Raw genomic sequence first — 26,157 nt, forward strand, 5'->3', positions numbered from 1 at the left:
GAAGTCAAAAAACTCTAGAATAGTGATTTCTAGAAAGATGATGTGTTTTAAAATAATGAAACTTATTAACAAGATGATTAATTATTATAATTTCTTTATACGATTGTTTGTTAAATATTAGAATATTGTATATTTTCTATATGTATGAATGTTGATGATTATTATACTTTTTCCTTCTTTTTAAGCAGAAACAGTAGACTTAATGAGGTCTACTCCTTGAACTAAAGTGAAGAAGACTAATATGAAAGTTAAAATTAAAGTAGTGTGAAGTTACCTACAAATTTTAATTCGTGGGTAGTAAATAAATTTCTTGTACCATATTATCTCAAGGATATTAGTTCAGCGACGTGTTCTTTGACAAGGGGAGGATATGACAGAAACAGGGGATGGATGCTTCTTCTACTTTAACTTTTACATTAGAAAAACATTATGAACAATGTATTCTTTTTTGCATGTTTCAACAATAGATATATATAAATAACAAATAACCATTAATTTTAATAAAGGAACTCTTATAAGTTGGACTTAATTAGTCTTTTGGTCCTCGTATATGTTCTGTTGGTTCAATTTGGTCCTTTTATTTCTTTTGGATTCAATTAAGTCCTTTCACTTTTTAAAATAATTCAATTTATTCCCTTCCGTCATGTTGGAGTAAATGATGTTTACATAATGCTGAGTTATTAGAGTGGAAGTCAAACGTGGGAGAAATGGTTTCATTCATCTCATTTCTTCTATGTTCTCTCCTCTCTCAATCCCAAACACCAAAACTTCACTAACCCAATTTCCAACATGAATCCTGGGTATAAATAGACCCAAGACATGCAACAAACAACTCTTTAATTCAAGCACATTAAACTACCCCTACCTTTCTTGTTCCACACTATCATTACCCCCTTCTTAAACTCATTTAAACTCAAATCACGCCCATGGAAACACAACTTCACTATAGAAGAGGAAGAAGAAGAAGAAAAGTAAGAAGAGGAAGAAGAGGTGCTCATTCATAATGGATTAGTGTGGTTTTGGTGTTTGGGTGTGAGATAAGAGAGAACAAAGAAGATAGGGGAAGAATGAAACCATTTCTACCATATTTTACTTCTACAATGACAACTCCGTATTATATAAACGGTATTTACTCCAATATGACAAAAAAATATTAAATTGAACCATTTAAAAAATAAAAAAACTTAATTGAACCCAAAAGAAATAAAATAACCATATTAAACCAATTGAATCAATACGAGGACAAAAAAACTATTTAAGCCTATATAAGTTATTAATGGTCTTAATCAATGAAGCATTGAATTGTCTTATTTAAGTAATTAAAGTTGATCACAATTTTAATTTGCTTATTTTACTGAGAAAGAGTTTGACTAAATGTTAGCAAGTGAAGGTGATTGTTGTGCTACATGATGCATGATGCGGTGTGTTTCTAAAATGGACACGCAAGCACGCACGTTGCACGTGATCATCTTTAGTGCTCCCTTCCTTCCTTCAAACACAACACCAGGCTCTTTCTTCCCCACCACTATCATCATCGCTACCTCCTTTCTCGCTCATTCTTCACCGACAAACACAACACCCTTTCCCTTTTCTCGGAATATTATTTTCTCCTCTTTTTTTTTTTTTTCGTAAAGGAAACCAAAAAAGGCCCAATTTTCTCCATTCCTTTCCTCTACCCTTTCGACCACACGCACGCTCTCTGCATTCTCTCGCACCTAAATCCATCCAATGTCTCCTTCTAATCCAACCGTTTGAAACTCAAATTGAGGTCTCCTTGACGGATCTCAATTACTCAAATCCAAATGCACGGTTACAGCCGCCTGGGCGGAGCAGCGCGGTCGCCGCCGACGTCGCCGCGGTTCCGCCACGGCCGAAGCAAGAACGGAAGCTGGAATTCGTCTAAGGAGAGCAATTCCATAGAGAAGTTGATCTTTATTCTTATGTCGGCAGTTTTCAGAAGGCGGGGTTTGCTTCTGTTTGCGCCTTTGCTGTACATTTCTGGAATGTTGTTGTATATGGGTTCCTTCAGCTTTGATGTTGTCAGTATAAAGAATGGTGTCGTTCTTGTACACAAGCGTGCACCTCCAGGTTCTGTTTATAGGAGTCCTCAGGTCTTTGAAAAACTATGGCCTTTCATGGAGGCTGAGGCTGCCAATGCTAATAATGGAACGGGCAATGTGGTACTTAATCTTTTTTTCCCCTTTTCCATCTTCCTGCAGTACTGTCCTGTTACGTCATTCCACGTTTCAAATTGAAAACAACTAATTCCCATGATTCTTACCATTGCTGTAAAAGAGACTGGGCTCTGATGTACTGTTTTTGCTGTTATTGATGATCAATCTATTGTTCTGTTTTTGCAACTGGAACTAATTGACTGAGAATCTGAGATGGAAATCATGCAGTTGATGAAAGCCTGGACCAGTGGAGAGCTTAGAGAGTGGAGACCCTGTGCTAACAGAAGTGTTCCTGAAGCAGGTATTTTCTACTCTAGATGACAAATTGTCCAATCTTCAAAATTTGTTTTAGTTGTTTGTTGCATAATCTTTGGCAGTTAGCTCTCTCCCATTCAATTTATTTTCAACTTCACGTTTAGTTATAAAATCTTGTTTATTTATTTTATTATTTGTCATTGTTCTCTTGTTGAAGGAATTTGCTTACCATTTTCTTGCCATTTTTTCGACTTAGAATTGCCAAAGTCAAATGGGTTCCTTATAATTGAAGCAAATGGCGGATTGAATCAGCAACGCTTGTCGGTATGCATATTGATGAAACCTAAGATTTAATACTTTACTGGTTTATTTATTTGGGATTCTTATATCATGTTCAGTACATGGGAATGGTGATTCCATTCCATGTAATGAGGAAATGCTGAAAAAAAACAGTCATGGAAGATTAATTCAGTTCTAGGTCTCATTATATAGAACCATAAATGAAGCATAGAATACCATTACATCAAAATGAGGGAAACCCAATGAAATCTCCTTAACTGGTGTCACTCCACTTGGGGCTGTGATTCCCGATATTTCCGAAACACCCCTGAGCTTGACGGGCTTCCTTGCGTCTTTGCCTATTTTGTAAGATCTGATTCATACTGTTGAGAATAAAGAAAATAGAAATTGAGATTAATCTCCCTTGTGTATAAACCACACATAGGGTAATCTATTTATAATAGAGAGAGGTACAAGTAAAAAGAGTAACTGAAAATAAAAAGATTAAATAGAAGATATTGTTTGATATTGTGGTTATCAATATCTAACAATATCTTAATAATATCAAACAATATCTAACACTCCCCCTCAAGCTGGAGCATACAAATCGTATGTGCCAAGCTTGTTACAAATATAATCAATTCTAGGGCCCCGTAAAGACTTAGTAAAAATATCTGCTAACTGATCACTTGAGTTAACAAATTCAGTCTTGATGTCTCCAGACAAAACCTTTTCTCGAATGAAATGACAACCAATCTCAATGTGTTTGGTCCTCTCATGAAAGACAGGATTAGAGCTAATATGAAGAGCAACTTGATTGTCACACACAAGTGTCATTTGAGTAACATCTCCAAATTGTAACTCTTGAAGCAATTGCTTGAGCCAAACAAGTTCACAGGCAGCTGAGGCCATAGCTTTATATTCTGCTTCTGCACTGGATCTTGCTACAATTCTCTGTTTCTTACTTTTCCACGAGATCAAGTTACCACCAATGGAGACACAATACCTAGATGTAGATCTTCTATCAGAAGGAGATCCTGCCCAATCAGCATCTGAATAGCAAACAACTCTTGAATGGTTATTAGAACCAATCCTTTTCCAGGGGATCTTTTAATATACTTCAAGATACGAATGACTGCATTCCAATGATCTTCACATGGAGAATTAAGAAATTGGCTTACCACACTGACTGCAAAAGAAATGTCAGGACGAGTAACGGTAAGATAATTTAATTTTCCAACTAATCTTCTATACTGCTCAGGATCAGATATAAGCTCCCCCTGATTTGGTAGAAGTTTAGTATTGGAATCCATGGGTGTATCAACAGACTTTGAACTCGCCAACCCAGTTTCCTCCAGAATATCCATGGCATACTTTCTTTGAGATATAACAATACCATCATTGGACTGTGCCACCTCAATACCCAAGAAATATCTGAGTTTGCCAAGATCTTTTGTCTGAAAATGGTGACAGATATGTTGTTTCAACTGAGAGATGCCATGGTTGTTACTCCCTGTAAGAACGATGTCATCAACATATACTATCAAGTAAACACATCCAGCACTCGAGTGTTGATAAAAAACAGAATGATCTGTTTCACACCGAGTCATACCAAATTGTTGAATAACATTGCTAAACTTTCCAAACCAGGCCCTAGGAGATTGTTTTAGGCCATATAGTGATTTGCGAAGACGACATACCATCCCAGAAGACTCCCCCTGAGCAACAAACCCTGGAGGTTGCTCCATATAGATTTCTTCTTGCAAATCACCATTGAGGAAAGCATTTTTAACATCCAGTTGATAAAGAGGCCATTGTTGAAGAGCAGTCATGGCGATAAATAAACGAACAGAAGCCATCTTTGCCACAGGGGAAAAAGTATCGCCATAATCCAAACCAAAAATTTGAGTATAACCTTTGGCCACAAGACGAGCTTTGAGGCGATCAATAGTACCATCAGGTCCAACTTTGATAGCAAACACCCACCTGCAACCAACAACGAGTTAGACGACTGATGGACAACAGGTTAAAAGGAGACCTAGGGACATAAAGAACATTATCAATGGTTAAAGAAGGGAAAAGTTTAACAGTGCCAACACCATGAGATGAGACTCTAGAACCATCAGCCAGTGTAACAGAAGGTAAATGATTAGGAGAGGATAAAGAAGAGAACAAAGATTTGTTACCAGTAATATGATCAGTGGCTCCTGAATCAAACACCCAAGGACCAAGAGAAGAAGATCGAGTCAGACCAACAAAAGATGTACTTGTGTGAGCGATAGATGCAGTGGAACTAGAAGACTCATGATCCTTATACCATTTGAGAAATTTGTTGAACATAGCAGGTGTATCAGGTGAAACAGAAGGAGGATCCCCAGTAGAGGAAGGTGGGGAAAGGTTGGTCTGAACAGCTGCAGCAGAGCGAGGAGGACGTCCATGCAATGCATAACACCGGTCAATCTTGTGACCTGGCTTGCCACAATGTTCACACTCATGTAAAGCATAACACTTGTCAATCTTGTGACCGAGCTTGCCACAATGGTCACACTTAGGACGCCCTTTTCCCTGTTTGCGAGAGCGAGTCCGGTCATCGCGATGAGATACCAATGCAGAAGAATCATCAACAGAAGCAGGTGTATTAGTGTTAGGTTGTTCTGGTACACGCAAAAGAGTAGAGCATGTTGAAGTTAAGGTGGGGACAACCGGGGAACCCAAAATTTGATCACGAATATGTGAATATTTATCAGCAAGCCCGTGTAATGCTCCGAGCATGAAGAACTTTGAGTGTTGTTCGATCTCCGTGGCAGGGTCGGGGGAAGGAGGCAATAATTCATTGAATTCATGAAATAGAGCATGAATTTTGTCCATATAATCAGTCATAGAGTCTTGATGTTTAGAAGAAATAAGCGTTGCAAATTTAGAACAGACACCATAGAGACGTTGAGTATCATTGGTGTATAATAACTTGGCATACTCCCAGATTTGAGCACACGTTTCGTAGGAACGAAAAAGTTGTTTTAACGAAGGATCAAGAGTACCCTTAAGAACCACACATAATTGAGCATCAATGGTTTCCCAACGGTCGTTCTCAGCAGGAGTGAGAGTAGATGCTTTCGGGGCAAGATGATTAAGATACCTCTGACTCTTAAGCCATAAGCGGACGTCTGATGACCATATGGCATAATTATGGCCAGTTAACTTGTCAATGGATTAGTGTACATTAACATAGTTAGTGTAGATGGACGGGTCAGACACACTAGAAGAGTTTTCAGAATGGGAAGAGGCAGTGGAAGACGCCATGGAAGAGGCACGACTTCAAGGTTGTCGGTCAGAATTGGCACTCCAGCAACAGAGGTCCGACGACAGTGGTCCGGCGAAGGTCCGGCGAAGGTCCGGCATAGGTCCGGCGAAGGTCCGGCAGAGGTCCGGCGAAGGTCCGGCGGAGGTCCGGCGGCGGTCCAGCGGTGGTCCGGCGGCGACAGAGGCAGAGGCAACAGCGACGAAAAGAAAAGATACTTTAAGCTCTGGATACCATGTTGAGAATAAAGAAGCGTGGTGGGCCCATAACCCACAGGTCCCAGGATCGGAACCTGGCTCTGATACCATGTTGAGAATAAAGAAAATAGGAATTGAGATTAATCTCCCTTGTGTATAAACCACACATAGGGTAATCTATTTATAATAGAGAGAGGTACAAGTAAAAAGAGTAACTGAAAACAAAAAGATTAAATAGAAGATATTGTTTGATATTGTGGTTATCAATATCTAACAATATCTTAATAATATCAAACAATATCTAACACATACGTTTTGGAGAATTTAACATCCATCGAATTTAATACGACCTATCTCCTTGGAATGGGTTTTAACCGCTGCTTGAAGCTCTTTTAGATGAGTGTTGTTTGGCATGGAAGCTCAACGAAAGCACCAATGTAACTGAAACTATTTATATTATTGAAATGAACAAGCACAATGTGCACAACGCAAGAAAACAGTAAATCAAATTTCAAGAATCAATTAATTCCATTAGCTAATTGCCTTCTTCAATTCATGCTCTGCAATTCACCTGTACAAATAAGATATACCAACCAGATTTAGGATAGGAACAGAAAAGAATGATCAGTATTTTAGAAGGGGAAAAGAATTTCAGAGAGACAAAGCAGAGGGAGCAAACACCTGGATTGCCCTTCACACGAAATCCTTCAGCAGTATATTCTCTTTCCAACAGCCTTGTGCTTGTCCTGATTTTCCTCTCACCTGGATCAGCAGCCATGTGTCCACTCTTCCTAACCGAATTTGACACTAATTCTCTTTCTTTCTTGACACATGTTACAATTGAGATTCATTAGTCTAAGAACGGAGAAAAATTGTGCAATTTTATAAAATGAATATGAACACTTCAACTTTCTTTCCTCTTCTTTTTGTGCTAAACAATTCTCTAGTATTAACTGTAGTACAATTCCTGGAGTCTATTTGTAACTGCCTTGGTTGGACAGTTACTATTAACTCTCTGAGTCTTTTTGTAACAATTTGTATATATGAAGCTGAATTGCACAAAAGACGTCGAGTCCATCTGTTTACACAAGTATTTATATTCAGCAGACTCAACAGGAGTTGGTTATAACTGTCAAATTAAGGTAGTTACAGGAAACTCAAGTCATTCTATTATAGTTAATGCTAAAAAATTATTTAGTACAAAAGAGTTATAAACTCATCCTCACAAATAATAATATTGCTCTTATTTTCTGCAAAATAGTTTGCTTGTAAATAAATAATAAATAAATAAACCTGAATGTTTCTTGTTTTTGTTTTTGCTTGCATGTAGCAAACTGTACTGGAAAATGGAAGTGGTCATGTCATTCCATTTTCATCACATGGAATCACCATTCTGTATATTAAACATGCAATAAGTCCCTTGGGAATGGGTGCAAGGGAATTTGAATCATGTTGGTGGGAGGGATTGGAATGCTGTTAATGGTGATTTTCTTCAACAATAATTTGTTTTGTAAATTGGTAACTAATGAGTTATATCTAGAGGGCTTTATGAGGTTGGTGTATATTTTTCTCCTAGTGTTTGTCTTGGTTTCATTTTGCTCTGAATTGTGATATACTGTCAGGCTAACCCAGTTAATGAATTGAGATGAAGGACATTGATTCTGCAAATTGCTATGTACTTTGCGTCGCATGTCCATATTGTTTTGGCACTTATTATTATACTACTCTTTATGCAGATATGTGATGCTGTTGCTGTGGCCGGACTACTAAATGCAACTCTTCTTATTCCTATATTTCATTTAAATAGTGTATGGCGAGACTCAAGGTAATTGCTTTTTTATGCTTATTTTAAAATTGGTGACATAATTATGGTGGTTGCTTAATTTATGCATGTTTAGTGGCTGTTAAATCTCATTGTTGTAGCTCTAACACTTTTTTTTATAACTATATTATTTACATACTAGGTATCTGAATTTGAAAAATGGTCGATGTTTCATTATTATGTTCTCTGTGCCGACCATTTATATGACTGGCAAGCAGGACAGGTCAGATAGGATATCAGATCAGAAATATAGTTTAGATGATGAAAGCTTTGGATTGGGCTTTAAATTTAAGGGATGTATTATGCATAGGAAGGAATTAGTCAACTAATACCAAACATCTCAGTGAAGGGCTGAAAGAATATCTTGAACCATTATTTGAGTTTTGAGGTTAGGTATGACATACGGCATCCTTCTGTTTTTCTAGAACGGACAGCGATTAGTTGCGGCTTTTGTAAATCATTTCAAGGAACTACTTTCAAATAGAATGACTGGACTGAGATTTGTAAATAACTAATGTGTGATACACCTGAAATGCAACACGGGTGAACAGAGTCATTTAGTTTCATATTAATCTATTTGAACTATTTTTTACTCTCTCTCTCTCTCCCTCTCTCTCTCTCTCTATATATATATATATAATATAATATGTATATATATCTTGTGCTATTAAAGTTAATGGAAAGGTAATTTTGTAACCCATTCTATAAGAGTAAAAGAGTTATTCTTCTTTATGTTGTAAGCTGACTGGCTATCCGTCAATTCAGCATAGTTTGTTTATTAAAGCTGTTGTTAGTTATTGGCAGCTCAGCAAAGTTATTTTCTTAGTTAAATTGTTGCTAGCTTAACAAAGTCTGTTAGAGCTTCTCTGTATTATGCACTGGTGTCATTGTTTATGAGACCAAAATATGATATACATGCAAAAGTTCTCATATTTTCTCTCAATTTAGTTTCTTAGAACTCTATCACTTAGTGATCTTTATTGGTGTATTATAATTTTGAAAATTTATGCTTCTTCTTGATATCTGGCAGCTATTTTGGTGAAATTTTTGATGAAAATTTCTTCATACAATCACTTCGAAATCATGTGCATGTGGTCAAAGAACTCCCTGTTGATGTACTCGAACGATTTGACAATAACATAAGTAATATTGTCAATCTTAGAGTAAAAGGTTGGTCCAGTTCAGCTCACTATCTTCAGAAGGTCCTTCCTCAGCTTTTGGAAATGGGGTGTGTTCCTTTTTATCTTCTTTTGTTTCCTCACCATTGGTTGGCTTCCAATCCTTGTGCTGTTTTTTAATTTTTGTAGTCTTTTCCATTAAGTTCAGTTATTCTCAATAGTAATTAACATATTTTTTCATATGGTAAAGGTGTAAAATGGAAGCCAAATAAATAAGATAGAAGCATATGTGTTGTTCACTCCTGAAAAATAATTTCATCATATGTAATGCTGCTTGAGTTTCCATTGATCAAATCTCTTTATTCACTGATACTTTGATATCGAAATCATTGACTTCTTAAATCGTACGTGTCATCACAGGAAGAATGGGAACTCTTCAAATTCATTATACTAAATAAAATCCCAAACAACAAAAATAAATACCTGATTTTTGGTCCCCAACAAGTAACAGCTAATTACTCTACAGTGTCCCTGTTGACTTGGTAGCCATATATAGTAATACTACTACCTCACTGACTTTTTGTTTCATTTTTTATGAGCATGCTGTACACAACCCATTCTTACAGTATATATAAGAAAAAGACATAAGGGACCATACACTTAGGTATTGGCACAACAAAGGTTTCTCCTATGCCCTAATGTTGATTCTTTTGATAGATGTGCCTGAATTGTTCTATAATTTGGTTCTTTGTCATCTTAGTCTCACTCTGGTTTGATGAATTATTTTGCTGTCAAACAATTTTCTGATTACATTGTGATAATCTCTTGTGAAATCTGGAATCACTTAGGCTTATGCTAACACACATTTAAAACATAAAAGTAGATACACAGTACGATAACATATGAAAATTTGAGTAGTTGATTTTTAAATCTACTTGCTTAAAAAGTCGTTGAATTTGTTCTGATTTTTTATTATTATTATGATCACTGTTCTTTATTTCCGTACAGCTAGTATGCCATATATTGTGTGGCTCCTAAGAGGTGCTCATGCTTGTTGCAGGGCTGTTCGCATTGCGCCTTTCTCCAACAGATTAGCTCAAGCAGTACCCTCAAAAATCCAACGCCTTAGGTGCTTTGCCAACTTTGGAGCTCTTAGATTTTCTGAACCTATACAAGCACTTGCAGAAAGCATGGTTGATCGGATGATTAAACATAGCTCCCAAAGTGGAGGAAAATATGTTTCTGTGCATCTTCGTTTCGAGGAGGTGTTTTTCTAGTGTCTCTGTATTTATGTTGTTGAATTTACTAGGTTTCACTTTAGATAGTTTAAGGATTTTACCTTACCCATAGATATATTATGTTTTAGCTTTGATATTTGAAGCAAGGTTGACTATATACCTACTTTCCAATTATGACTTATAAATACCCTATTGATCACTTGATGCTGGTCTCTTTTGCCAATTATTGATAAACAAGCTGTGAACTTTTAAGTCTCTGGTGTTTTACCCCCTGGTTCTACATCGATTGATATTCAGAGCCTTGTCCCGCATGTTCAAATTATATGTTGCACCAGAAGCCTTTTGTCGGACAAATTTCTATAAATTGGTCAAGCTCTTCTGTGTGCCTGGAATATTCATTTTTCCATTCACTGAATGCTAAGCACAAACCAAGAATAATGAAAACTGCACCAATGTCTGCTGTATTAGAAAACTGCTCAAATGAGCTCATCTAGAGTCTTAAATTTCTGAATCTTCTCTGAAATCCCCCTGGGGTGTGTTCAATGAATTAAACGAAATCAGATCCAGGAGGCACATAATGGTCTCTGCACAACATCAAATACCAGAGGAGTTGCCTGCATCACTCTCTTGTAGATACGATGTTCTGAGCAAAGAATAAGCCTGCAGGAGATTTCTCTATTGCTCTCCTAAATTGCAGATAGGGGGATGTCGTATTTTTCTTACCGAGCCTCTTGAAATGGTTAAAGATGTTTACCTCTGCAGAATAGAGTTGTAGCGCAGGGGTGTAATGATGTGAAATAAATATATAGTTTAGGATAATTTAGGATATTTTTATGATTTCCCCTTATATCTAGATAAAGCAATTCATTTAAGCATTTAGTATCTGTTCATCTGATTGGAGTTGACTATATGTATGCTGTATGATTTAATATCCAGTTGTTACTTGCTGTGATATAGGCTCTTGTCAATTTTATGTGTGTTGTGTTTTGGCTGTTTAGTTTTGCAGTAATTATATATATTTATTATAATTGTTTTATCTCTATATAAAGGATATGGTTGCATTTTCATGCTGTGAGTACGATGGAGGGGAGGAGGAGAAACATGAAATGGATATTGCGCGTGAAAGGAGTTGGCGAGGTAAATTCAAAAGAAAGCATAGGATAATAAAGCCTGGTGCTAATCGTGTTGATGGAAGATGCCCGTTGACTCCATTGGAGGTATGCAGTTACAGACTCTTGTCCTTTGTTGGGGTTCTTCATCGTTTCCATTTTTGGCTGTACAGTTGTGGGTTTTTTCATTGATAGAAAAGATGGATATGCTTGATGCCTTAAAACCTAAATAGTCTGTTGCAGTTTGTTTGGCTAGAAATTTGATTTGAACATAGTAATTAGATTAGATACCCAAGCGTAATGTATTCCAAATGATTAGTAAATAGGACACTTGTGAAGTATTCTCTATCTTTCATTTCTGAAGAGGTCAATCAGATGCTACTAGCATCAGTGGTGGTATGCTGTGATATAGAATGGGCATTTCTTTTTTCTCTTTTTTCCCTTGCTAATTTAGTTAAGCTTCCAAAATGATACATTTTAATTTTTAATATGATCTGTAGCCATCTTAGATTCCTGTGAGTGTTACAGGAAATACTTTAGAAAAAAGAGACGAACAAAATGTATGCTTAGAAACATTGAAAGGCAAAATTAAAATAAGATATTACAAGAAAAACACAATCTTGTGATGAAAAAACGTGTCTTGTGAGTGGAACTTATCTAGGGAGAAAAAACTCCGGGGATGTAGAGAACCCAATGGACGGGGGAATTAAATTTTGGAGAAAATTCCCAGTGTTCAAGGGTAAGAATATTAGAAATGGGACTGTGATAGAGAAATATTTTGGTGGTAATCGGTCCCTTCCAAATCACAACCACCACACATATGCATTGGTTAGTTACAAAATCCAAATGATTGTGCATTGCCATTGCCACATCTGCAAATCACATTCAAAAGAAAATAAACCAAATAAAAGTTTTAACCAAGGTTGTTAGAATGAGAATTTACATCAACTCAGAGTTTCTGTATACTGGACTTGTAGAACCCCTTAAACTTGATTCCTAGCCTAAATAAATAACATAATAATTCAAAATTTCAATTACATAATAAAGCAAAATAGCTAGCTATAATATCCCAATACATTGCACTCTTGGATTGAAGGAATAAACCAGGGTATTATTTAGTTTATTATATTTAATTTGTATATCATACAGTATGATTTATTTAATTTATTACATTTAGTTATTATATTATATGTTATGCTTCAACCATTTTTTTAATATTTTTATTACTATTAAATTTATTAGCTATTTAAAACATAAGGATATATAACAAAGATGCCCTTATGAATACAATTTATGTTTCTATTTTACCCTTAGTCATAACAAGTGTATTGTGTGACGTGAAAGAGTGAAGAATTAGGTTTGACAGGGAGTGCAATCTTGGTGGGTGAGACTCTATTAGTATCAGGTACGGCAGGACAGCGGGTTTGCCTGTGCTCGTCTTCAATGTAAAACCGATACCCATCCCAGTTCCTGATGTTTGACATATATGAAATTCATGTCCCAATCGATTTGGCTAATGGCTGTACCGCCCAAATATTTGTTAAATGTGTTTTACAAAATATAAAATTCACAACAATGGATATAGCTACAAATCCCCCAATTCAAAACCTGCTTGAGTTGGTTAGCATTGTTATCAATATTGGATAACAAAAAATATTGGTAACTCAAAAATCCTTTATGAAGATATATCGGATGCCACAATGAATTATGGCAGAAGCATAGCAGACAAAATTATATATATATATATATATATATATATATATATATATATTGAAATGCAAAAAATAATGAATGACATCCGTGGAATTAATGATAATAACAAGCCTAGACTTTAGAATTTCAAGTTCCAAGAATTAAAATAAGAACAGAACGTATGATTAATATCCAAACTTTCTAAGCATATGGCTCTTCCTCAATCCCAACATAATTATCCTCAATGTTATCCAATGGAGTATATCCCTCTTCCTCTTCTCCTTCAAAGAAAGCTTGGTTAAAGTTAAATATTTCTTCAGTATTTTCAAACTCAGTGTTAGAACTATCAAATTCCAATTCATAATCAACTCCAACTTTAATCATCTCTTTGTCCTTCCTTTGTGTTCAGGCCAAAGTTGCACCTCCTTTTTTTGGAAGATCCAATAACAATACGACCTTTCTTTTATTGTTGCTTTTCTCCTTGTATAAAGTATTGGCTCACCTACACCTGAAGCTTCATAAAAAATTGATCAATTAAGAGTGAGATCATCATCAAAAGCCAACTCATTCCCCCCATCTTCATCATCATTATCATCCACTTCCCCCCACGAACCACTCATTGCACACATCAATGTCATTAAGTACAATAGGATCAATTTCATCTCTAATATTGTATCTTTGGGCAAGTTATTGTTTATACTTGATATAAACCAAATCATGCAGTTTTTTGTGATCTAGCCTATTTATCCTTTTTTAATGAATCTGCATTATGAATAAATAAAGTAATAATTACTTTCTCTTTTCCTACTTTGTAAGAATATAAAAATGAAATGAGGCACAAACAACAATTATTACTTGTTCAAATGCACTCCAATTGCATTTACATCCTGATGAGCTACATGTCAAGCTCAAAATCTTAATTGCTGGCCTTTGTAGTTTTGGAGCTGCGTGACTGTAATTCATGGACAGTTGAGATTTGTCCTCATTAGTAGTGGTCACAACTGTCGCTCCATTGCCTTCTATTATGTCTATATCTTCATCCACTGGTTCTTCATCCCTAGTGATTGGACGCAAGGTGGAAAACCATTGAACTCCTAGAACCAGCTCACAGCACCCCAAAACTAACACCATCACATTAGAAGTAAATTTGGATTGTTGTAGCTGTCAAGAAGAAACCTCTACAGATATATTGAGCATCCAATTGAGTCCCATCGGCACAGTAAGTGAATGTGGTGTATTCCAATTTACACCTTAATTTCTTAGCAAGAACCAGGCTTAAGAAATTATGTGTACCACCTCTGTCAATTAAAATTTTCAAGAAATTGTTTAAAGGCCAGTTCCCTCGTGGTTTGATGATTAGATGTCCCAGACAAAACATTCCTTGACAGTTGAGGTTTGTCCCCATTAGTATGATCACAGTTGTCACTTCATTGCCTTCTATTTTCTCCATCTCTTCATCCACTAGTTCTTCATCCATTTCCATCACCAGGAGCTGAGGTTTTTTATGATGCAGCTGGTGGCCTCGTGTAAATGACTAATCACATAATAAATCTTTAACCCTCTTATACTAGCTATCCCTGCTGCATTTTAAGTCCTAGGTGTCTTACCAATGAGAGCTTTAGTTATACGTGTTTGCTAGGCCTGAGTAACCTCACTCTTAGGTTTATTGACTTCTTCCATGGATTTAAAGAATGAATTATTTGGGTGGCTATCAAACTTGTTACCAGTCAGGTTTGACCTTGAGGAATCATGCAATTTGGCACCAATTGCTATTGAAGTATGGCTGAACATCCTAACATTCATTTGGGTGTAATGGTATCCTGCTAGAAAAATACTCAAGAAATGTGTCAGTGTCACCTGGGTCAAGGCTAACTCAAAATCAACAATGTTATCTTAAACTTTGCGGGTTTGCTTCAATTGTATGGATCATCATATGCATCTTCAAAGCGCAGGATAGTGTCATATATATATATATATATATATATATATATATATATATATATATATATATATATATATAATGTTTTGATCTCATCCTTGATATAGTTGGTTTTTCCAATTTTTTATTCTAGAAAAGTTTTCCACTTCATCCATGATGCTACACAATATAACTTATTTAAAATGCATTAAGTGCTTTAGTTTAATCTTTAAAGGCTAATTCCTTTTATGCAGTTGGCTTAGGATCTTGGTGTGGATCCTTTGTGGTTTATACCGGTGGTTGGGGACATAAACCCAAATACCTTGCTGTACCTGTATAAGCATTCTTTAACTTGCCAACCATTGAACTTAGAGTATTGAATATAGAGAAAATAGGGATTGAGATTAATTTTCCTTATGTAAAAAATACACATAGGGGCTATATTTATAATAAAGAACATATGAGCTAAGTCCAAAATACATATGAAGAATAATAACAATAGAAACAGAAAATAAGATATTAAAGATATCTTAATATAGAGAAATTCAATCTTTGAAGTTGTAGTTGAATAATTGTTTTTGTCAGGAGATCATTGTTTCTCGGGGATAGATTTCATTACAGATTCTCGTTTGGGGCATGTCTAGGTCAGTAGTTGACGAAACCTCTTGCTGAGAGAGGTTCTCATGATTCGTAAACAACCTCTCTTCCACCCTACTTTAATGACTGTGCATTGCCACTCCAGCAAATCACATTAAAAGGAAATAAACCAAATAAAAGTATTATTAACTATCTAAGTTATAGCCTACAAGTGATACCATATGAAATGAAAATGGGTCTTAGCTTATATTTTTCATGCCTCATTTTGTTTGATGCTGTAGGTGGGATTGATGCTTAGAGGCATGGGTTTTGATAACACAACCTCAGTATATGTTGCAGCAGGAAAAATTTATAAAGAACAAAAGTACATGGCACCACTTAAACAGATGTTTCCACGATTGCAAACCAAGAATACACTGGCAACACAAGAAGAACTTGCTCAATTTATGGTATTTAAGCGGTCTATAGTTGTTTAAGACAACACAAAATCATTTTATTCTTTATTGCAATGAAAGGTGATTCATGGAAAAAAAAAATTGTAATGCATGTTTATGATGTAGGGGCATTCGACTAGGTTGGCTGCTCTTGATTATACTGTTTGCCTTCATAGTGAAGTATTTGTTACAACCCAGGGTGGAAATTTTCCCCACTTCTTGATGGGTCACAGGCGCTATATGTATGGGGGGCATGCGAAGACAGTAAAACCTGACAAGAGAAAACTAGCTCTATTGTTCGACAATCCTAATATAAGGTACAACTTTGACTATTTCCTGGTCTATTTATATTTGCTTTTGCAATTGCTTTTTTATTAAAGCCGTAAAGTAGTTAATTAGGAGATGAATTTTATTTGTCTAGGATGAAGTTATCCTAATAAGTGGAAACACCTATATTTGACTATGATGCACAAGTATCTGATACTGCAATATGCTTATTTGAAAATAGTAAGATGAGATACGTGATATATATATATATATATATATATATATATATATATATATATATATATATATATTATTTTATTTTTGAAAAATGTACCAAAAATCTTAAAAATATGATAAATATATGATTTCAATCCAAACTAAAGTCACATGTATTAGACATTATCAAAATAAAAAAATTACAAATTATTATCATCATCAAAAGCAATGGTGTTTTATAAATTAGATTTTTCATTAGTAAGTATCGGTAAAGTATCGGTCAAGTATCGGTCAAATAAAGTATCAATGCATTATTGATTTTTGATACATCCCTATATAATGTACACAAGAAAGAGGAAATACTGAATATTCTTTCTTATAATAACTGTACTGAATGTATTTACATTATACAGACCTATATCAATAATAATTCGTCTAAAATACATTGAGATAAAGCTAATAAGGGAATAAAGCACTGCAGTGGACACGAAGTTCAGCAAACAATGATGAAAGATGAGCTCAATAATTTTTGTTAGTAGGACAAACAGGAGTTCCGCCTTTTAGAGTTGTCTGCTTTCTGACTATTTATATCAGTTTTCAAATAGACACTGAAATGTTCTTTATCATATATTTTCTAGTCTAAAATGTTGATGTTATTATTCTACCCAGCTCCCGTCCACCCATTAGATTCTTACCCTATATTAGATACCTGGATAGTTTCTGCACTCATTATAAAGTTTATTACTAGAATTTTTTACTGATTTGGCAGATGGAAAGAATTCAAGCAGCAAATGAAAGACATGCTTCGTCATAGTGATATAAAGGGAACCGAGGTAAAAAAGGCTGGTGGATCTGTATATACTTTTCCCATGCCAGATTGCATGTGTAAACAGGCAGTACTAAAAAGTGAAAATGCTAACACGACGTAATATATGATATGAAGCTATAAATGTAGATGAATTTTCTTTAGGAGATCAAATTGTTCAATACTTGTAATTTATTTTGTACTATTACCTTTTTGTCTTTCTAGTTTAAGTTAGCTGTGAAATCATAATCATAATTATTGTATATTGTACACGGGATTCATTGTACATGAGATTCAATGTAAACCAGATAGACTTGCACGTCATTATTGTGAGCTGTCACAATTTAGTTCACTAAACCAAGCTGCTTCGTGTAGCCAATCATAAATAATATCAACGGGTGGCAATTCTGCGCTCAGATGGCTCATTCCCATGTCAATTGTAGAAATAGTCTACAATTTTTAGTCCATTCTTATCTAATGCATTTAATTGCATTTAACAGGTTAAACCAAATTGTTAGGCTCAAGAGGTTGCACCCAAACAAAACAGTTTTATTGGTAACAATTTTGGATAAATCCAAAATTAGAGCATAAACCTACAAAACACAAGCGTGATGGAAATAAACTGAGAAACGAGTAAAAAATGTGTAAGTTGATGTGACTGAGTTATAGTGTATATAAATTAGTGTGTAGTTGTTTATTCTTTTCCCATAACAAATGTCTTTGTATTAATATAAAAAAAAGTTGTGATTTCATCGTAGAGAAATTGATCCGAGAAAAGAGAGAAAGAATTGAACATGAACTGAATACTTTTATTATTGTATCACACATCCATGGGAACAATATGTATTTATAGATGGAGTTTACTACTAACTGTTATAGAAATTGACAATTGTACAATGTACAATTACAAGTAAGCTTATAGTTGTACAACGCATTTGTAAACTATACAAGTTCATTATAGTATATATACTAATAGTCCTCGTGGAATTTGCTACGAAGGAATACAAAGCGAGTTGAAGACAGAGACTTGGTTAAAATATTCGTCTACTGATCTAAAATTCGAATATGAGATGTACAATTGCTTGGTCATAATCTTTTCTCTCTTCTCTCTGACAAAGAAAACATCAATCTCCATGTACTTTGTGCGATTGTGAAAAAATGGATTGTTAGCAATGGAAACGACACTTTAATTATCTCAAAGAAGAGTTTGAGTGCGGAAAGTAACTTGGATGTCCATGATAGTTTAGCACAAGTTTCTGCTAAAGTCTATATTCAGTTTTAGTACTTGAGCGAGCAATAATTAGTTGCTTTCAAGACCACCATGGTATTACGTTAAGACTAAGAAAATTTGTTGCACCTGAAGTAGATCTCCTATCATCAAATATCAGATGTCCAGTAAACATCACAGAAGGCTTTCAAGAAACTGGACTATGTAGCAATGCTGACTAAAAATGAAAATCATGTTCCTTTCAAGTATGCTAAAATATGTTTGACCACGGCTCAGTAAGAAGTTTGGCCATAAAATGACAAATTTTTGACAGCAAAGCGAACGTCTGACATGCGCCAACTACTGATCTGAACAAAGTAGGATCTAAGAAAAGACCATAACCATGTTTAGATAATTTGTAATTGGAGACTATAGGAGACGAGATGGAATGAGCTTTAGTCATGAGTTTTATGAAGTAAGTCTTGTGTACACTTGTCTAAGTCATAAGAATATATTGATCAGGTAAATGTTTGATCTCAAGTCCAAGAAAATAATCCAATTCATCAAGTTATTTTAAATAAAATGTTGCATGAAGTTTTGTTGTGATATTCTAAATCAGACTAGTAGAGCTTCTAGTTATGATGATATCAACAACATAAACCAAGAAATAAATAACCTCTTATTCCTTTTTTAGATGAATAAAGTATCACAAGTAGTATTAACAAACCTAAACTGATGAAGAGTAGTTTATAAACAACTAAACCAGTGTCGACTTGCTTCAACTCATAAAGAGCATTATTCAACTTGCAAACTAGGGATTTGTTAGACACCTTGATAAGTTATCATTAGAGCTATCAAATAGATGTTACTCTTCTAATGCATTGTTGCAAAGAGAGTGAACAAAAGAGTATAGTTAAGATTAAGCTAACATCAATTGTCTCCCAATCAAAACTTTACTTAGAATAATACTTTTAATAGTTAGCGACGAATCTGATTCAAGAACTTCACTTAGAATAATACTTATAAGAGTTAGTAGAAAAGGGTTAGAAATAAAAACATTAAAGAGGAAAAGGAAATGGGTTTAAAACAATAAAAGAAACAAAAGAAAATAGGATCAAATGTAAAATCCAGGTTGATCCTTCAGCTCTTCCATAGTTGAGTTCTTCATTAGCTATCACATTCTTATTATTCGCCTATTTTATAAACAAAATCATCAACTTAACTAAATAAGTTTCACTTAATCGGTTGAGAATCTGTTAAGAATGTTATCCATTCCAAGCATTTATAATTTAAAGTAATAATCTATTCTTCTATCTTTTAATTAGGCAAACCATTATATAAGTTTGATTTAACTAAATGATTATAAATTAATTCATCTAGTTTCTCATTAGTTCCAAGCTTATACAAATAAGAACTTATTAATACTTGAATTGTTCCAAGCATATACAATCTAAGTGCTCTATTACATTACACGTGTTCCAAGCGTATATATATGAAGTTTTTCTCTTTCACCTAAACAAAAGATTATCAGTAATAAGCAAACTGACCAGAATCTTAATTAAAGATTAAGATTGAATTATCAACAAGCATCTTAAGATCCTAAAAATAGAAATGAGAACTATAAAAGAATATATAAAAATGGACTTTATTTGAATAAAATAAAGAACAATACTTTGATTGCACATACCCTTAGAATTCAATATAAAATTACAAAAGAATTGACCAAGAGAGATTAATCTTCCATGCGGAAGACCACCCAAAACATGAAGGGAAGTGGTGGATGGTGATGGAGGAAGTGATTGATGATTAGGATGATTCTAGTGAATAATGAAGACGAGAAGCTTCTGGGCCAGTGGGCCCATAAAACTCACTAGGATAAACGGTATTATTAAACTAGATAGCGGAGCTCTTTATTTATAGAAGTTACAGATGGACTTCAATTGCTATTGGAGATCCATAGGGGTGACAAAATGGGTTAGGTCTAATAAACCAGACCGCCAACCTATCATAGAATAGGTGGGTCGGGTCAGAAATTTCAACCTGTCAGCTTAGAATAGCCGGTCCCACACAACCCGCCAAACCAGCCCGCAGATCAAGCCCACCTGTTTAACAAAAGAAAAAAGGCATTCTCTTTGCTCACACACATATGCTTCTACACAATGCCTCTCACATACTGATCCAACATAGTGTTAAACAGCTCACACATATGAATACCCATTAAAAGTTTATGTAGCCAAAAAACTTTTTGTGGCAACAAGGAAATCTATGAAACCATAAAGTACAGTCCTCAAACCATTTTAGCTAAGAGGGAAAATAATTAACTAACAACGAATTAGCTTAGATAAAAAACCAAAATATATCATTATAAAGAAAAACACAATTATCACACTTATTGATAAAATATGATAACAAACTATAATTAATTAGATATAAATTTACTCCACGCTCTCACGTTATATGATGTTGTAATAGTTAAAATCATGAAATACGACATATAAAATCATAGAAAAATGTACAGGTCAATAGGTTATAAGTCAATATTCTATCATTGATGAACACATTGCCCACTAGTCAAAGCACTTAACTCAATTAAGGTTGCACCAATCTTGGGCTATTAAATAGTAAAGCAGTGTAGGAAAAAATTCATAACTAGCAAGCCAGCCATGCAGCTTGCAAGTCTGTCATGTTTCGGGACGAGTTCTATTCTGCAATTCATTTTTAGGTTGTGGGTCAGTCCGACTCGATCCATTTTTCACGAGCCAATGACAGGTCAAGTTAAAATGGATCAAGTTGGCCTATTTTGCCATCTCTAAAAATCCATAATGCTCACTAAAGTTGCTTTGCTCAGAGATTGTGTGCAAATTTTGTGCTTAGAGATTACATTTATAAACTATACTATCTTTAAAAATATCTCCAATATTTTCTCTAAGATCATCCTCAAGATAATCTCCAAAGTTATCCTAAGATTATCTTTAAGATTATCCTAAGATTATTATTAAGATTATCTCTAAGATTCAAGGACATTAATTTTTGTTTAAAATATATTCATGTATGGACAATGACATTTTGTCTTATATCAACAAGTCCCATGAAATTCGCCCAGAACAATAACCAAGAACAATAATTGTAAATGAAAAGCCCAACCCCGGAATCGTAGAAGTCGTCAGGTGAAAATCTAGGCTTGTTGGGTGAATTGGCACTAGCATATTGGACTGAGTGCTAGCGACCTAGGATTGAGCGCTACTTTGCTACTTCTTGTTTTATCTTTTATCTCCATCTTTTAAGAACACTTTATTTTCTTCACTAAGTGGGTAACTTAGCTTCTTGCAACATTTGGAGTTCTCCAAATTTTCTTTGTATATGATAAAGCTTAAGATGATGATTCATCTTTGCACCTTCCGGTTGCACAAGCATACATTAGAATGTTCAAACAAGATGATTTTAACATGTTTTCATACTCAAAAGCTTATTTTATCTCATTAAAACAAATACTAGTTAAAATAACATATTTGAACAAAGTTATTATTTAAAAATGCTAAATTTAAGTGCTTAATGAGTGCATAAAAATGCACTCATAACACCTCAAAACCAAGAGGTTGTTGAATATACATTGTTTTTTCCCGAAACCATTCAAGAAAGCATTATTGACATCAAGTTCAAATAATGTCCATGCATAAGAAAGAGTAATAGTAAGAATAACTCAAATTGCAAAGTTAGATCATCGAAAAAAAAGGTTTCATGAAAATCATAATTGTTAAACCATCTTTAATTTTATTAGATAATCTTTAGATTACGATTTAGATTACGAAGTTGTTTTTATTTAGCAAAGTGATAGAATATTTTATATTTGGTGAATTAGATTTAAGTTAGTTGTTATTTTAGTCACTTGGAGTATTTAAGATTTAGTTTGATTTGTTAATATTTGGTTTGTAAATGGTATATAATAGTCCATTCTCTATCAATGAAAACAAAAACTCCGAATTACGTTGTATATTCTTTTAGTGTGTGTGAGTTTTTTCCAACAAAGTGGTATCAAAGCTCTATGCTCTAAGTACTAAGTGCAAGAAAGAAAGAAGGGAGAATGAAACGGTATGAGAAAGGAAGAAAAGGAGTATGATTGAGTGAGAGATGGCTAAAGGTGTGTGTCGTAACCGTAATCGCGACGGGACGACGAACCAAAAAAAGAAAACGGGTTTTAAAAAAAGAGATTTGGGAGTCGCCACCATAGTTATTCTGGAAAACTATGGAAAACCATAAAGATAAGACAAGTCTGCGAAAAACAAGATTTTCGATACGGGAGTCGATTACGCGTAGGGAAGGTATCACCACCCTACAACGCCCGCCCGAGGGCGGTACCTTTAATCAAATATGCAAAGTTGATGTGATTTTCAAAATGTTAATTTTCCCCAAAAATAATGAGAGTAAAATGCTAAAAAGAAACAAAAATATTTTTTTAATTTTTTTGGGCCCGACAAGGATTGACCTTGGTCCTACGTATTCTCATGAAAATGAGAAATCAGGGTTACGTAGTTCTTTAAAAGATAATTTTTTTTAAAAAAAAAGGCTATTTGGAAAATGATTGAGAAAACGATTAGATTTTTTGAAGGTGAACCTGACAAGGACTGGCCTTTCTCCTACGTATCTCACATGGGAGAATCAAGGATCACGTAGTTCTTAAAAAATGTTGGAAAATGTTGATATTTTGTATTTTTTAAATTTTATATATTTTTTGGTGTTTTTGAATTATTTGAAAACAAGCGTCATACGATGCGAGCGATCGGACAGACACTAAAAGGGAAAGAAAACTATTTTTGGTATTTTTGAAAATGAGTGTCACACGGTGCGAGCGACCGGACAGACACAATAAAGCAAAAAGAACATTTTTTCATTTTTTGGATTTTTTTTTATTTTTTTTTTGTAATTTTTAATAATTTACAAATATTTGATTTTCTAGAAAAAAAAATATTAATGATAAATAAATAACGAAAATAAATAAATAGTAATAATAAAAGTAAATAAACAAATAAACAAATAAATAAATAAAAGGAAATAATTTATTTAAGAAGGGTGAAAGTGGGAAACAAAATATGAGGGTGTATGAGTGATTAATGGGATGTACATGAAGTAAATGAGGTGTATTTATTAAAGATGGTGGTGCGGCTAGTAAAATATAAAACAAATTCAGAACAAGAGTAGAAAGTGTGTGCAGGGGTGCGAGATTAGTAATTGTGGAGGTGCGCAGGGAAGTAAAAATGCAGCAAAAGCCCAGCAAGCAAAAACGAGGCGGGGGTGCGGGCTTATCAGAAATGGAGGTGTACGAAGAAACTGTCCCAAGCCATAGCAAAGTCGGGGGTGTGAAGAACTTAATATTGGGGGGTGCGCGAGAAAAACCACGCAGACCCAATTTTAATACACAGGAGGGTGAAAATGTCAAAAATGGGGGTGCAAGGAGTGAAGTGAGCTGAGACTTGAATGTGATTAATCTAAACCCTAGCAGCTCACGAACCAAACGCCAAACCCTCTCTCTCGACGGCACCAAGACCACGCCAGCGAGTGCCGCTGCCTACCAACATACCGCCGTCACCTCTGCTCCGCCACGCCGCCCCGCGACTGGTTGCCGGCGACGCTAATCGACGCCGGAGGGTCGTCCTCCCTCTCGGCGGCTCAACCACCTTGCTTTCACTCATGCACCGGAACGCAACTCCAAGAGATCAACGCCGACGCAGCGCCTGCAACCCACCGTGAACGCCGCCACCGCCGCGACCGACGCGCGTCGCCTACGGCGCCCATTTCCCCTTCTGCGCGAGGATTTCTTCCCGGTCGAAGCTCCGCGCGTTCATCCGTTGCCAGCCCGTCGCGATCGCTTCGCGTCGCACCGCCTCGCCGCCACCGTCGAGGGAAACGTCGGCGCCGCTGATGCGAACAGGGGGTGCGTCCTCTCCTCTAATCTGCGAGGTCGAACAGAGGCCCACGGCGATAATGTTGGTGAGCGAAACTAGAGCCGCTGTCGTTAAAGCTCCGACTCGCCGGCTTCTCTGTTTCGATTGGAAGTCTGTGATCGGGGAAGATTAAAACGGGGGGTCTTTGGTGCTATTACGGATTTCGGTCTGGTGTGATGTTGAGTCGCAGAGATGGGATTGTAACAAAGGTAATGGGTGGTGTATATTGATGGTGAAGAATGAGTGTGGTTCTGATTTTTGCGCAGGTGGGAGACAAAGATGATGGCGAGTGAGTAAGCGGGTGAAGACGCGTTCTACAAAACCGTTTGTGAAGTGTGTTTGGGGTTCTGGTTTGGACCTCCTGCAGGTGGATGAATGAAGCACGAGCTTTTTGGTGTGTTGATGATGGGTGAGGGGGATAGAGTTTGGGTTGCCGTTTTGGTTCGATTGGTTGCGAGAAGAGAAGGATGAATTGGGGGTTAGATGATGGGTTGAGGAGCTTGTTCGTTGGCTATGGCTGGCTATGTGCTGATGAGTGGTGAGATAGTTCTATCTTTTCAGTTATTTCGTGCAGGTTGGATGAATAGTGACGAGCAAATAGTAACGAAACGAGGACGACAACATCTCAAACCAATAAAACATAACAAATCCAGCAGAATACAAGATCATATTCATTCAAGCAACCAACATAACACAAGATCATATTCATTCCAAGGTTCACGTTCAATTGGTACTTACCTCTTGTAGTCTCCCTGTGTTTGTAGGGTGTGATCAATGGAGGCTCCCCTGTTCTCGTTCTTCCAATTCTTTTGTTACTTGGTTGCTCTGGATATGAATTTTTGAAATTCCTTTCTTTCTTGCCGGTTCGCTCTGTGAGATTGTGAAAAAAAACCGTGTGTGATGTCTCTTTGTTATCTCCTTGTGTGTGATATTGTGAAATCGTATTCTTTCTCCAGGGAGTCTCCTCCTTTTCAAATGGCTTTTTTTCCCTTGATATTACCATGCCAGTTTCCCCTTTCATCATACTCTGCACAACGTTCTGAGATGACCAAAAGCATAAGCCAGGATGCCTCCCAGCCACCCTATCAGTGTAGCTACGTCTGTTGTCCGCTGCCATGCCTGTCATTGGTGCAGCCGTGATACACTTGCCCACGATTTCCTTTTGAGTGTCGAAACCTCAAGAGCAGAGTAACGTGGGAAGATCAAAAAATTTCTTTGCATGAGAGTGGAAAGGTCAGCAGAGATGGAGCGGAGGTGGAACAGCCAAAGTTGACTTCAAATTTTCACCCTCTTTTTTTCGTTTTAATAAATTTTTTTAATACAATATTTACAAAAACACAAAAACGAAAATGATAAAAGGAAATAAAATAAGAAAAGATAAAATTAAAAAAATTAAAAAAAAATAAAATTAAAAATAAAAGAAAAGAAAGAAAAAGAATATAAAATAAAATAAAAAATCAATAAAATAAAAGAAAGTAAAAAGGAGATAAAAGAAACGAAAACATATGTAATAAAAATAAAAAAATAAAGAATAGAAAGAGAATGTGAATGATGTAGAAATTAAAAAAAAGTATGACTAAAACAAAATTTAA

General features: G+C 35.5%; 1 protein-coding gene across 2 annotated transcripts; it reads left to right on the forward strand.

The window, feature by feature from the left end:
- Window positions 1–1,496: 1,496 nt before the first annotated feature.
- Window positions 1,497–17,743, forward strand: LOC114191509 (O-fucosyltransferase family protein). Of its 2 annotated transcripts, XM_085670378.1 has the most exons (10): window positions 1,498–2,180; window positions 2,403–2,475; window positions 2,686–2,753; window positions 7,940–8,028; window positions 9,056–9,253; window positions 10,204–10,408; window positions 11,431–11,598; window positions 15,979–16,146; window positions 16,258–16,448; window positions 17,384–17,743. In XM_085670378.1, the coding sequence occupies exons 1-10, from the start codon at window positions 1,803–1,805 to the stop codon at window positions 17,541–17,543; spliced, it is 1,698 nt and encodes a 565-aa protein (XP_085526504.1). In that variant the 5' UTR covers window positions 1,498–1,802; the 3' UTR covers window positions 17,544–17,743. The 2 variants fall into 2 exon arrangements, with proteins under 2 accessions (XP_085526529.1, XP_085526504.1); XM_085670403.1 differs by lacking the exon at window positions 9,056–9,253 and having other exon boundaries at window positions 1,497–2,180.
- Window positions 17,744–26,157: the final 8,414 nt, after the last annotated feature.

This window comes from Vigna unguiculata, chromosome 1 (genome assembly GCF_037176805.1).
Source record: "Vigna unguiculata cultivar grain cowpea cultivar isolate G323 ecotype 2 chromosome 1, ASM3717680v1, whole genome shotgun sequence".
Lineage (NCBI taxonomy): Eukaryota > Viridiplantae > Streptophyta > Magnoliopsida > Fabales > Fabaceae > Vigna > Vigna unguiculata.